The sequence below is a fragment of the Salvia splendens genome, chromosome 17 (genome assembly GCF_004379255.2).
Source record: "Salvia splendens isolate huo1 chromosome 17, SspV2, whole genome shotgun sequence".
NCBI lineage: Eukaryota > Viridiplantae > Streptophyta > Magnoliopsida > Lamiales > Lamiaceae > Salvia > Salvia splendens.
Genome location: NC_056048.1, coordinates 25,655,435 through 25,670,226, shown reverse-complemented (window position 1 = coordinate 25,670,226; position 14,792 = coordinate 25,655,435). Strand labels below are relative to the sequence as shown.

General features: G+C 37.1%; 1 protein-coding gene across 1 annotated transcript; it reads right to left on the bottom strand.

Moving 5' to 3' along the window:
• Positions 1–5,503: 5,503 nt before the first annotated feature.
• On the bottom strand, positions 5,504–13,252 carry LOC121775468 (kinesin-like protein KIN-12B). The gene is made up of 15 exons (XM_042172546.1): positions 12,496–13,252; positions 12,274–12,411; positions 12,092–12,175; positions 11,851–11,964; positions 11,698–11,757; positions 11,564–11,617; positions 11,373–11,465; positions 10,616–10,711; positions 10,248–10,393; positions 9,730–9,879; positions 8,152–9,340; positions 7,972–8,070; positions 7,734–7,886; positions 6,859–7,650; positions 5,504–5,886 (listed from the first exon to the last, which is right to left on the bottom strand). Exons 1-15 carry the CDS (start codon positions 12,799–12,801, stop codon positions 5,659–5,661), a joined length of 3,702 nt encoding a protein of 1,233 aa, XP_042028480.1. The 5' UTR covers positions 12,802–13,252; the 3' UTR covers positions 5,504–5,658.
• Between the last annotated feature and the right edge of the window lie 1,540 nt (positions 13,253–14,792).

The following is a 14,792-nucleotide window of genomic DNA, read 5'->3' as shown; positions in this document are numbered from 1 at the left end:
CCTTTGGTTCAATTTAATTAATTTCAATTTCAATTTGCTCCCACAAATGTCATATTCCTTGGAGAATTTTGATGGTGGGGCTTGTGAGTTGTACAAGATTTGATTTGTTATACTCATAAACAGCTGTTAGTTGGGACAAAATGTCTACTTGAAATTGATTTGGTTTGCATCATTGAGCTGGAATCCAAATTCATTTCTTGACATTTGATTTATTTCTTCTGCATCTAATCAGTAAAAGTTTGTTTTAAATTTTTGTTTTAAGAATTTTTATAATTGAAGTTGCAATTTAATACAGGTTGTCAATGGTGAATTTGTGAGTGGACAAATGAATCACAGTGCACTTTTATTCTCTTTTTGACAACTAGTAGAAATCTATGTACTTTTTTTTTCAATTTCCATATTTAATGCTTTTTTTTGGTACTTTGACAACTAGAAATCTAGAGTATTAAATTGAAATTTTTTTATTTTGAATATTTTCCTTCAATTTTCTTGAATAATTTTATATTCAACAATAGTAAATTGCAATACATGCTACATGTAATTATTGCATATGTAGTCCATGTAATGAAGCCGCCAATTCCCAAATCAAATACAGTAGTATCTTAAAATAAGAAATTGACCTTGACTAAATCCAGTTAGGCTAAATTTTTGGTAATAATTAGAGTAGTTAATTAGGGGGTTAATTGAAGCTATAACACAGATTTATTGCTTTAGAACTAAAATTTATTATTAAAATTTCAATTTAAGTATAAAAAATGCACTAAACTGCGTTAAGTATTAAAGCACAAAATTTACCATTCCTACCTCCCTTTCGGTAATAATTCCTATCGACCGATTCCACCGTCGGCCTATAACTATGGCGGCCGAAAAACTCTATTAAATTCAATCTTTGATGTTGCTGAACCTATGGTGTGACTGCTCCGCTCTAACCCTTCACGGTTAAGATTCATTTCTGTTCTTCGCACATCATCATCATTGACAGTTACATCGCCCGCACCGGCCCCCTACCTTATGATATATAGCATAAGTATTTCTCACCTTGATATGGAGTTTCTAAGCTGCATTATGCAGTAAACCAAAAAATTTATCGACCGATTCCACCGCCAATCTACGCAGACCAAAAAACTCCGTTAAATTCGATTTTGGAGCTGCCACCGATCCAACAGTGCAACATATTTACCCCAACCCTTCTTGATTGAGATTCTCTTCCGTTATTCGTACACCACCAATACTAGTAACGACCGCCACACCACCTCTACCTTCGAAGCTGTGAAAAGCTTCTTTATACCTAAAATTTGGGCTGTCATTAACTAGAATTTAAGAAGTGCGTGCAAGCATACTTTTTTTTCGATTATTCTCTATTAATAACAAAATTGGTACCAAACCGTTGGAACATCAATTCACCTTTACAGCTATATATAAATATTCCTAAATAACAGTATAATATCAGTATACCAAACACTTAATCTTTCAACAGAATCAATTAATTTCTTGCTTTTGAAATATTTGGTTTGTACAAAGATCAAGAAAATATGGCACCATCCATTAATTCAAGAATCTAAGTGGACACATAAAATCAATACCAATATATTAGTATGTGAAAAAGATATATTTAACCATAAGATCAAATTATATGATGGAAAGATGGATCATATCATATCTTTAATATTAAGTCAAGATAGTTGTTGGTGTAAAAAGATTTCAATCAATTCTAAAATTAGTAAATTAAGTCAATCAAAGATTAAAAGTTGAGTATTAAAGGCAAAAAAAAGGGTCCTCAATGAGTGAGTGAGATTGATGTTATATGTTTCTTTCTTATGAATTTAATATAATAGAAAATCTAAAATTTAAATTGGAATTGAATTAAAAGGATCAAATTCAACCAGGCTGTCAGCTTTGCTACAATCAAACGAACTTCGCTTTATGTCCCTTTCTTCTTCTTCTTCTTCTTTTTTTTTCTTTCAATTTAAGAAGAATCGGTTGCTTTATTATGCATAACTATAGTTTTGGTTAGTTAAGTGATTTATGTTTCACTTATGTTTTCTTGTGTTGTTTAATGGCTTTTCCACTATTTTAATTAGGGATAATACGTTTGTTTATATGAGAACTATAGTTGTTGTTACTTACGTTTTGGATTATTAATCTGTTTGTCGCTTTTTTGGATTGAACGTTTTATACACATAAAGGGAACAATAATTAGCAAATTTCGAACGTCATAAATGATTGTCTGTAAATTTTAATATAGTACATAATTAATTATAGTTTTGCGTGTGTCACACACACAAATAATGAAATAACTAGGCCATGTTAGCAATAAGTCAATTCTAATTTGGTCATAACGGATTTATGTCATAATATTGAAATCAATCAGATATAGTTGGTTTTTTTTATATGTAGAATGTCTTTGTGATTTGGTAAACTACAATATATTAAATTTCAATAATTTGCATACTAGTATAATCTATTTTTACAGTTGTTTTTATATATCGGGTTGTAAATATTTGTTTTCTCCATAATATTGTGCATATCATGGAGATTTGCACTAGTATATTCAAAGTTAAAAATTAAATTTGATTTCAAGATTTATTATTATGCTTAAGTTAATTGCCTGAATTTATTCGAATTGTTGTTCCTTTTGCAATTACAACATAGACCAAATTTTGGTGAGAAATTCCAAATTATCTACTATTTAATTGGTCAGAACAATATTGTTTTATTGGATATGCCATAATGTGTAGTTAAAATCTCAACTAAATTTTTTTGATTTTGTAGACGATTGATACTACATTAATAAACATTTAAGTAGACTTATATATTCCCCTCATCCTCAGAAATGTCATTTTATCATTTGGGTATTCCCAAGAAAGTTTGAATTTATTTTTAATAAATGAGACATATATTTGACTATTTTATGTTGCTCGTAGCAATTTCAGTTAATTATAAATGAAAGTAAATGGAAGTATTAATAAACCATTTAATTGATGAAAAGATAGCACACCACTCACTCCACAATCAACTCAAATCTTACATTATAATCATTTTGTTTACCAACCATATCATCATTTACACTTTCTGCACACAATTATTACATCTCACTTCATATTCTAACTATATTTTTAGTTGAAGAGTTTCTATCATGTCAGAGGATCTTATGTTCATTTTACACGTGTCTCGTACCACTATAACACAAATTTTTAAGAGAAAATACCTTCCGAAGTTTGAACCTTTTAGGGCATTAGCAATGGGGCGCCCTAAGGCGCGCCACGTCAGCAGTTTTATCCTCCTACCTCCCCACCTGCAGTGGGGCACCCTAAGGCGCGCCCTAAGGCGCGCCCTATGGCGCGCCACATCATCATTTTATTTATTTGTTTAATTGATTTAAATGTTTTCAACTAACAATTAATAACGAGTAAATAAAAAGGTCGAAATAACAAACGGGGACACATTAATAAAAAAAGAAGTTACACCGTTCAACTTACAAAAAAAAAAACTAAGTCGGTGCAATTCCCAACTTCCGACGCAGTTCATCTATCAATGCCCGGAGGTATTCGGCTTCGTCGGGGTCGGTACACTTCTTGAGGGCCTTGTGCGTCTCCAACAACGTCCTCGCCATCGACGCTGTCGCCAACGACGAATACACTTTGGCTGCCTGGGGCGGGAGCATTTCCGGGAGCGGAGGTGGGGTTGCAGCGGTCGAGGATGAGGTCGCGGCCGCCTTCAATGGGGAGGACGATGGCGCGCCCGATGCCTATCGTCCGCGACCTATCGTCCGTGTACGCCACAATGGGGAGGACGATGGCGCGCCCGATGCCTATCGTCCGCAGCCATCGTCCGTGTACGCCACAATGGGGCGGACGATGGCGCGGACGATAGGCATCGGGCGCGCCATCCTCCGCGCCCTTAGTATCGGCCGCGACGATCGTCCGCGACCTATCGTCCGTATCCGCAATGGGCGCGGACGATCGATGGCGCGGACGATGCGCGCCATCGGGCGTGCCATCGTCCGCCCATTGCGGATGGCCTTATAGCTATACCCCCAATCTATGCAAATTTATCTATAGGTGTTAACAATTTTATCTTATGACTCAGTAAAAATTGTTGATTTACTTTTATAACGACACTAATTTTGACCAGTTTGGTCATCGATTGCCGCAATTGAGATCAAGATTAGAATCTCCTATAGACCTAGGATTCACTTGATAATTTCATCTCACTATATAGATTCAACTCTCAAATTGTTAGTGTAACCCATTAAAATAATAGGCTAATGTTTAGGCTAAAATATGGACTTCAAGATGGACTTCCTCAGGCCATAAAAATAATAATGGTTAGGGCAAGATAAAATACTTTTAACTTAGTTTTAACATAGCTACCAAATGTCTCTTTAATTTATAGAACCAGACCATATTTTCGGATCCAATATCAATTTGACTGCAAAAATACAATTTCATTTCAAATTTGGTAGGGAAATTGGTGCCTCAAATTAAGGGATGTCAATCATGGTCTCAATTTCAATAATTGGTTGATATGATGCAACAATAAAAGAAGGTTCATTTCTTTTTTACCTGTGGGGTATGCTTGCTAGCAACAATGATATAATAAACATTAATTTGCAATTTCACATATGCTGAGATATAATTGTGCAAAAAAACTTAAACTTTCGGTTATCTAATAATAATAGTCAATAAAATTGAACACAAACACTAACAGATCTAAATAATCACCATTTTACAAGAGTTACAAAAGGGATGGATGCTACATTACCAGTGAGGTAGTAATAAATTGGAAAGACATGTAACATATTTATTTTCTTCAAAATTTATTAGTATTCGATAAGAGATAGGACCAAAAGTTTTAGGGCCTCATAGTCCCATCGATTGATATTGCTCATTTCTGCAGCCATCACTAGTGGTTGGTGTCACATCCTAAGTCACCCTCACTCCCATTCACACTTTATTTTCGAGCTCAACACTTGCCAAAACAAAAATTTTTATTTAGACTTTTCTCCTCACAATTGATGTGAAATTAGAAAGTTGGATATTTTGTTCTCAAATGAAGCAGTGAAGTTAGAGGCCTTTGTTGCTTACTTGTTGTGTCTTCTCATTCAAGTTAAGAGCTAAGAATACTAGTGGCTCAAATGTCCCTCTCTCTTTTTCTCTCACACACACAAACAAGAGACAATGGCACAAGGTAGGTGTTTTATGGTCTGATGTACATGAGTTGGATACAAAACTAGAACAAGAGTATATAGGGGAGGGAGGGTGTTGCTGTGGTTGTGTGAGCCCCTTGAAAATTGCCCCCTATCAAATTGACACAAAGACCTACAAATAAATGAAAAATCTTATCCAGTTAACATCATGTTCAGTTTCAGCATCTCTCAACATGTCCCATTTGTCTCACTAATTAGGCCCACACTATCCATACCATACAAACATTGCATTTCCTGCACTTAAAACACCTTGTCTCTTAACTCCCTCAATTCACACCCAACACAAGCAGTAAATGAGTTCTCAATTCTATCAACACATTTCAAATTTCAAATCAGATTGGGTCGCGGAAGGAATACATTTTTATATCTATATATCTGGCAAACTGCGTTTGTTACATACAACAATGGACCACGTAATGTCATATTGGAAACAAAAGAATTTATGAGTTTTATATGTTGCAACGGTCATAACCTGAGAACCATGACGGGGGCTCTTCTTCAACACCGTAGGATGGTGCGAATGCCTGTCGCCATTGCTGGTCGTCATCTGCTACGTGATTTTGGACGCCGACATGTTTATCTTCTTCAGGCAAGTGGGGGGCTACTAGCAGCTTGTTTAATTTCTCAATCTCTTTGTAGGCACTCTCAGTCTCCAGCTCTGCCACTATAGCTCGTTTCTACATGTTCAAAAAACGCGTCAGTTCTTTGCATTGATGTTGTATTTGAGATAACATCGACGATGAATCATGTAAAAACTAATGGGAGAACATTGCAATGTTCAGCGACAATACAAGGAACAAATTTCGTGACAGTTGGGAACTGACATTTCCACAATGTGAGAGGAAACTGATCATCAAAATTCACTAGATATACAGCAGATTGATAACACGATCTAATCATGACTAGCCAAAAGATTTTTTCCCCTATGAATCAATATATAAGAATCATTTGAAACTCATTGGACATTAAAGGGCAGTCGCAGTATAATCAAACTTAAGTGATACGTACTTAGAGAACTATGCAAGTCCAATTTGATATTAGCAAGAAGTCCTGATGGTCCATCTATTAGTGCTACAAAATTTCCAGCCAATAAATAAACTCAAGCATTCCCAATCAAAAGTTAAAATTCTTGTACGGAACTGCAGAGTTTCTAGATACGTGGAGTTTATCCCTGAGCAATGCACTCCTAACTCACCAGTTCGCTACACCAATATGAGATGAGATCATGAGAAGAATGCGCACATGAATTGGATGACCCAAAAGTTTTGAAAAATGAAGAAGCCTAAACTAAGGGGAAACACCAATTTTACACATATTTATCAAGTATATATAGTTATTTTTCTACTGTTTTCTTCATTTGACAAATTGAGGATGGGTTGAACTCTCTAGTACGAAGAGACAAGAAGAATGTGCACATGAATTAGAGATGACCCAAAGATTGATGTGCTGTACGACAAAGTACAACTAAAGGGGAAAGCAAACAGGGTTTCAAACATCTTTATTTTATTCTTTTCAATATTTTCCTCGTTAAGCCAAAATGAGAGATGGATTGAACATAAGTCCATCCTAGTTAGTTGGTTATATTAGACCAAGACTTAAAACGTAAAGATCATCAATGTGGACAAGATGTTGGTAAAGTCCAAACTCACCTCTGCAGCAGCCATGGCTTCATCTGCTTCTTTAAGCCGAACAAGTAATTCCCCAGCCGCTTGAACAGCTTCTGCTGTGTCTCTCAATTGGGCCTGAAGCCCTCTATTTTCATCTCTAAAATGTCGCCTCTCCTTTTCTCTTTCCGCTCTAAGCACTGAAATTTCAGCTGCTAGAGCATTGATGAATTTTGATTCAGCATTTCTTACCCCTCCTTTTGCTGCTGCTTTCTTAACATCCTCAATTCCGTCTTGGATCCTTCTATGTCTTCCAAGTAATTGGATGTGTTTCTCTTCAAGATCAACATATTGCTCCAGCATCCGTGCATGGCCTTCCATTGCCATCTGCATTGCTTCTTTTAGCTCTTCAGAACACTTCTTTTCCATATCAAGTTCTTGCTTTTGTCTTTGACAGATTGACTGGTTGGCTTCAAGTTCCATTCTAAGTTCATCTACAAGGGAAATCCATTTGCTCTCTGCTTCAGTCCATTGGATTCTCTCCTGCTGAAGTCTCTCCTCTGGACTTTCTGTTGTATGAGTAGCAGATGAATCAAGAGTAACTTTAGGCTCACAGGAAGCAAGCTGTATAAGAGCAGTTTCTCGTTTTGACATCTTTGCTGTAGAATCTAGATAATATTTTAGTTGAGCTCTTAAGTCTTGTATCTCCTCCAACAAAACATCCCTTTCACCTAAATCAAAGAAATTTTGATATCTTTCCAATTCATCTTGAACTCTTTTATACTCAACTTGTGTTCTTAAAACATCTGGATGATTATCATATTTTTCCTGAAGAATCTGCAAATATAGTCCACATTTAGACAAACGACATTAAATATTTTCATATTCCAGTTGACTTCCAAGAAATATGTATGATCTACCTTATGTTCATGAGCTAATGACAAGAATTCCTCCTCCATGAACTCCTCAGTGGGCAATATTCCATCCATAAGGTTTTCAAGCCGAGCAATTTTATCCTCACGAGTTTGACCAATTATGGCATTGCACTCTCTCTCATGTTTATATTGTTGGACCTGTAAACATGTTCGGGAATAAAAATTGTATCAGTTTTAGTAGCAATTCAAATAGTGTATATCCCAGATTACTTGACAAACGTACCAAACGATTAAGGTGCGTGATCTCAGAGGTTTGTTTTGCACAAAACTCTTCCAACGCCATCTCTCTGCGGATAGCTCCAGCCAACACCTTTTCCACTGCCTGAAAGATGTTTGAACAGCACATGTAAGAATTTGAAAAGTAGAAGGGTGTAAACAATGCAACAGTGACAAGCTGACATACTTTTGGAACTAATTTGTTGTGTGTAGCACACGACGATGACTCATTAATAGGTACTAGCTGCATATTTTTAGCATCATCGTTATTTAAGGCCTCTTCCTCACAGATTCTAGTCATGCACTTACTGCATAGGAATTCTTCTGTATCCTTGTCTATTGATTTTTCATCATGAGAAAGTGTTTGAACACCAACATCAACTTTGACAACAGGTACGGCTGCTTTAAAATCAGCTGGCATGCAAGAGAATCTAAATGATGAGCGCCGCATTGCAGGAGTAAGGCGCTGACTCTGGATTATTTCAAGTCCTTGCTGGAGAGTAGCAGCTAACTGTTCGGTTGAAGCAAAGCAAGATTTTCTAGTAGATTGAGAGTTCAAAAGGATGTTACTGGCAGGCTTTGCAACAGATGCATTAGAAGCATTGAAGTTACTCTGAGAAGCAGTTATGGTCGATGAGGATCTGAGACTTTTCCTGCTACTGGTCACTCTGGGTGAAACACTAGGAGCAGGTGACTTTAGAACAGGTGGCACATCAATTGGAATAATACCAATATCAGAAGCAGTAGCATCTTCATTGCATTTTGTGGACATATCACATGTATTTGCTCTATCTTCAAAATGATTTGGCGAGGTGCATTGATCCACAGGAGTGATTGATAAATCATTATTATCCGGGAAATTTTCACAAACTAAGGATGCAAGATCTCCATTTTCAGGCTGTCCACCCATACCATCCTCCGATGGTATCTCTGACATTGTCTCAGGAGATACCTCTGGTTTCCCTGTTATCCTATTGTTTATGATAGTAGATTCTTCTTCCATATTAACATCTGCAACTTCTGAACCTCGTTCAGGAGATGAGGCACATGTTTCTTCACAGATCAACGACATTGTTTCATCTGTATCCACTATTTCCATTTCTTCATCACTATCATCCTCAACACGAGGCAACATCATTGGCCGGTTGAGGCTGAACTTTAGGAGATTCAAACTTCTCCTAGCATTCCAGCCAGTTGCATTAGCTCCAGTTTGATCTTGATTGGACTTCATTCGGTGCAATTCATCTCTCAATTGCCGAATGACTTTTCTCAACACATTTACATCTTCCTGCATCTCCTCATTAACAATTGCTTTGTTCTTGATTGCTTTAGCTCTTTGGGCAAATCGCAGAGTACTGAGAGTCTCACTCTTACAGCTGCCAAAAGGAAATTTGTTATAAGTGATATAGGAAATTAAACAACATAAGCAATTCAGTTTTTTTCTACTATTTTTTATGGGTCTTTGGGTTGTACCCAACTGAATTTAAAATACAAGGTTACTGCTCCCTGTTTTTTTCACTTTCCAGTTTTCACATTGCTCCCTTCTCTCTCCCTCTCTATGGGTTTCATATTCCCATGTCTTCACTACTTTTTACCAATAGATCATATTCATTAACATAAATTCCTGTAGTACCTTCAGCCTCTACCACCATAAAAAAAATTATGTAATCTGACATAATTTTTTTTAAAGTTTATTCAAGATCATCCTGAGGTAGAGTAGATTTGTCTTTCATTTTAAAACTCATATTGAGGCCCCAGATATCACCTTTGAGATGGAGAAATGGCACATATCATCGCCAACTTTGCATTCCCTCCAAGTGATTCCTGCAGCAGGAAAGTCAACTTTGAATCCCTGTAAGGAATGTGCCTTTGTTTTCCTGTCTGGGAAACTTCTGCCAGAATATTTATTAAATTCCTACAATTCACAATGAAAACACAATCAGCCATATATAATTATTAATAATAACTCTGTTTACAATAATACCAACACATGGACATGAGAAAACTGACAGATGAATACAAAAAATGCGATGTAATGTTTGTAATAGAAAGATGATAATTATGCAAATTATGGGTAAAAATACTCTAAACTTTAAATGCATGTTCGAGAACCAGACTGGAATCAACACAGAAAAGAGTGTAAGCAGCCTTTTTGAAAACACATATGCTGACCTTAACAAATAATGATTTATGTCACAGGTGCATAAATCAAACAGTATTGATAAGTTCTTGTATACACAAACATTTAAAATGTACCCAAATGATTAATACTGAAAACCATACCCTAGCTGCGAAAGCGAACGGTTAATGTTCCCTGCTTCCTTCAAGCGTTCTCCAGCTGCACCTGTTTGCTTTTGTCTCTCAGAACCAGCAAGATCAACAAAATTGATTCTGCTCATTTGCAACCGAGTTAAACCATCAGCTGCACTCTGTAATAGATATATGATAAGTTCATGTTTAGCAGAAGATCTCAAGCAACAGCCAACATGTGACAATCAAAGGAAACAAAAAGAAAACAAATTATGGATTTTCAGTTTCTTGCAGATCCAACAGAGAATTTATCCTTTGTTCATCAACTCTCAAACATTCAATATAGAGACTGCTTTTAACTTCAACAAGAGGAACAAATTTTCAGTTCAGAACACCACTACCTTGCCACGTGATTCAACCAAACAAGTGAAAACACTGTGAGAACGAGAACTTTCTGCATTTACAGATGTAGCGCCGGTTCTCCGGTTTGACAATCCCTGTGAAGATAAGTATCCAAAATGAGAGGAATGCCGACAAAGTATTCAATTTACATATAGAATAAGTAATTCTGAAGGTCAAATGGAAATTTTAGAGCTAGCAATCTTAGAATATGAGGCGAGAGTAGGATTAAGACACAAGTATGACATAGCAGCCGTTCCTAGTGAACCTCTAGGATCTCCTTCAAATCCCTTTTTCTTTGGTAAAGAGGTCACTGACATTAATTGACTTATCTATTAATCGGTGGTCTAGACTAGGCGGATACAGTTCACACGTTGCATACAAGCACTCTAAAAAATAAAATTGAATACAAGATCATGAAAGAAATAAAATACATTTAGATCTTAGGTCAACATTCCCATTTCTCCCTGCAACATTTTTATGTACATAAAAAGCACCATGTAGCTGTAATAATGAGAGGGTCATTCAAAATTTTGTCCTTTTCCCTTCCAAACCAGTTTGCATGATTTTATCTTGCAAGTACTAAGTAGTAACACCAAAGTTATTTGATAGGTAAAATAGTTTCCATAAGCATTCACAAGAATACAATCCAATCAAACACATGCTTTCCTGAAAGGCTGAAACAGTCTGTATTACTATATCCTTAGGATACTGAAATATGTTATTCGAGATGAAGACTCCAAAAAAACATCACCAAACCTTTATCAGCAGTTGTGACACATCCTTCATTGAAGATACACACTCCTCTCTTAAATTTTCGACGTAAACACCAGTTTTTGCATCTTCTCTAATCTGAAATGAGAGATACAAAAAAAAGAATTACATATGGATAATTAGACAATATACTGACTTTTTTTTTTATAAATTATGGAGTAGTATGTTTTCTTTACCTGAAGGTTCTTCTGGCTTGGATCCAATAAATCCGTTATTTGTTCATTATAGATCTGTTTACATGAAATTTAGACTAGGTAATGACAAAGCTTAGATAGTATTATGCAGAAAACAGAGGAACATAATGACCAACCTCAAGGAAAGAGCAGCGACACATATAAACCAGGTCTCTGTCAGCTTGCTTGTTCTGTTCCTGCAATGAAAAGACATTACATGCTTGATAAATCAAATAAATAACCATGCATTGAGTTTTTCAAATTTGCGACAGTACATAATCTAGAAATACCTCATCAATCCGTTCAAAGAGTCGGTGAAACACACGTGGCGCTAGGCCTTGCCCATCTTCCTCCAACAAGGCATTGGATGCACCCCAGATCGTGTACGTCTTCCCACTTCCAGTCTGATAGATCAATTGGTTTAAATGTATAAAAATCATCATACACAAACAGTTCATGCTGAAGAAGCTGCATGCATTTTTTTATAGAAGGAAAAACTAACAGAAGTTCCAGAAGTAGACATGAACATACCTGCCCATATGCAAAGACGGAGCTATTAAATCCCGCAAGACAATTCTCAACCAGTGGTGCACCTACAAGCTCGAATATGTCACTCTGCAATAAATATTCCAAAACAAAGCTTCATCAGTTATCCATATTCAACATTTCGTGCAGTTCCTAGCTCAATTCAACAAGAATAATGTAGATCTTACCTGTTTTGAATGAATATCAGCTATTGAGTCAAACGTAAATGTTTGACCTGATATTGTCAAAGAATCTAGAGATTTTTTCTGAATTACACCCCCTGCGTCTTCTTCCTCAGTGTTTGGTGGCCTCACACGCACAATCACCTATTTTACAAAATATACCACAAATTAGCGGCAAACCAAGCTCACAGATTTGGGGAAATGCAGTGAAAAACAACAAATTCGCACCTTCACGCCAGAATCCAATGAATTCGCGGCAGGCGCATCGTTATCAGCTGCCGCAGACTCGATGCTGAGCTTGCGCTTGAGAGGTGGACGCGGAGGAAGTGGGCTCTTCAACTTGGCGGGGGCTGGAGGCGGCGCCATTGAATTCGGATCCGACGCCGGCGTCGGAGGTGCATTCTCTTTGCTGGGTTTGAGCTTCCGATTAGGGTTTGGCGTGGTCGGCTTCGATTTAGGGTTCGGTGATGCTGCAATGTTTTCATGATTCTCTCTCATGATTTGATTTCTAGGCGTCATGAAATTCTTCATCATGAAGATTGAAGTATGGTGAAAGAAGCTCTATGTCTCTGAGTAAAGAAGTAAGAGAGAGAGAGAGGAATTGGACAAGAGAGAGAGAGAGGGAGAGTAGCCGTTGGGAAGAGAGAGAAGAGGGAGAATTTGAATTGAAATCAGTAGAAAACCATTTTTAATTTCAGCTTTTGGATCCGAGGAAGATGAACGTTTGCGGCGGGACCCATTTATTTGAAAAACTCATAATTAAGTTTATTTTATTTCTTAAAATGCTTTATTAAGGTTAATGGATAGATTTAAAATATGCATATTGTTTTAGAAATAACACACGTTTAATATTGAAGAAAAGTCAAATCAAGATCCAACGCACTTTTGCAACAGTGATTGTTGGTAACGTGGAAAATTATTAGAAATTTGAAACTTAATAACTTAATGATGGTTAAGATTTTTTATTTCATATTTATTTTAGAAGGTGACATTCTTTAGTGTTAACAAATTACGAAGGGATTATGGTCTTTGATTAATCACCCAAGTCATCTTCTTTTCTTTTATAAACAGTGATAGGTTTAAGAAACGAAATTCGTGATACGATGAAAGTCATCTTGTTGACTCGTTATCATTTGTTGCCCCTGTGTGTACAGGTGGGGTGACTCTACCTCGTCACATCTCAAACCCCAACCGAATGGATCAAACTCATCTTATAATTCAAGTGGTTTAGAAAGGCTCGACAGACAACTAGTTTAATATGCTAACGGACCGAACCCGGTTTTAAATGAATTAGTAAATGTGGATTTTTTTTTTGCTTTTAACTTCAAGTTTACTTAAACTAACTGTATTTTAGAATGAGATATTAACAAAATTTGTGGAGGATATATATAAAAATCATGTGTTTGGTTGGCCTTTGCACTGGGCTTCAAGTTTTTGTTGCCAACTACGGCATATTTAGAGCACCCGCAACGCTGTGCCGTTGCGGTGCCTATGCCGTTCCGGAGGAACGGTTCCGCGGCGGCACGCGTTGCAGCCGTCGTGTCGTCGCCATTCGGTGCCTATGCCGTGCCGGGTGTCGTTGCCGCGGCACGACACGTTCCGCCACGCGCCAAGGCGACGTGGCGGGCTCTCAGCGCACGCATGACGCCCACTCGCTGCCCCGCGAGTGGGTTTCGTCACGGTGACACAATAATTCATTTTTTAAAAAATTCAAATTTAATATAAAAAAAATTGCAACGGTATTGTGACAGTTTTTTTTTATCCGTTTTGTATTTTTTTTTATTTTTTAAAATTTATTTACTCTATAAATACTCCTATTTCATATTCATTTCACTCACAAACACACATCTATTCATCTCAAATCCTCTCTATTTCCACCTCAATTTTCATCTCCAATCAACTCTGTTTTTCTTCTCTCAAATTTAATCAAACTAATGGATCCTTTTGAACAAATGCGTCAAATATTGGAACAATCACTTGAAGAAGATCGACGACGGGAGGCGGAAGAAGCCGCGCCGCCCCAACGACGCTCCCGTACGTACATCCATCGTAACCGGGAGGAAGCCGCCGCAAGGTTAGTACGCGACTACTTCTGCGATAACCCGGTTTGGGGAGATACGTACTTCCATCGCCGTTTCCGCATGGGAAAACCGTGTGTTTGTTTTTTATTAAAGTGTGTTTTTTAATTGAATTGAGTTGGAAATAAAAAAAATGAAATTGAATGAATAGTAATTTAAGGAACGGTTAAGGAACGGAGGGTTGCAGGTTCCGTTCCTTAGTTAAGGAATGGAGTAAAAAAGTACAGTGGGGCACGCAAATAGTAGTTTAAGGAACGGTTTAGGAACGGTATAGGAACGGCGTTGTGGATGGCCTTACATGGAAGGGTATGTGGCTAGCTTTACTAAAATGAAATTATGTCAGTATAGCAGTGAATCAAGACACCCCATCTCATGCTGCTCTTACGCCTTAGAAGCCTACGCGTGATCAGCAGTAGACGAAGCGCGAATTCTTCAGAAAAAATGGTG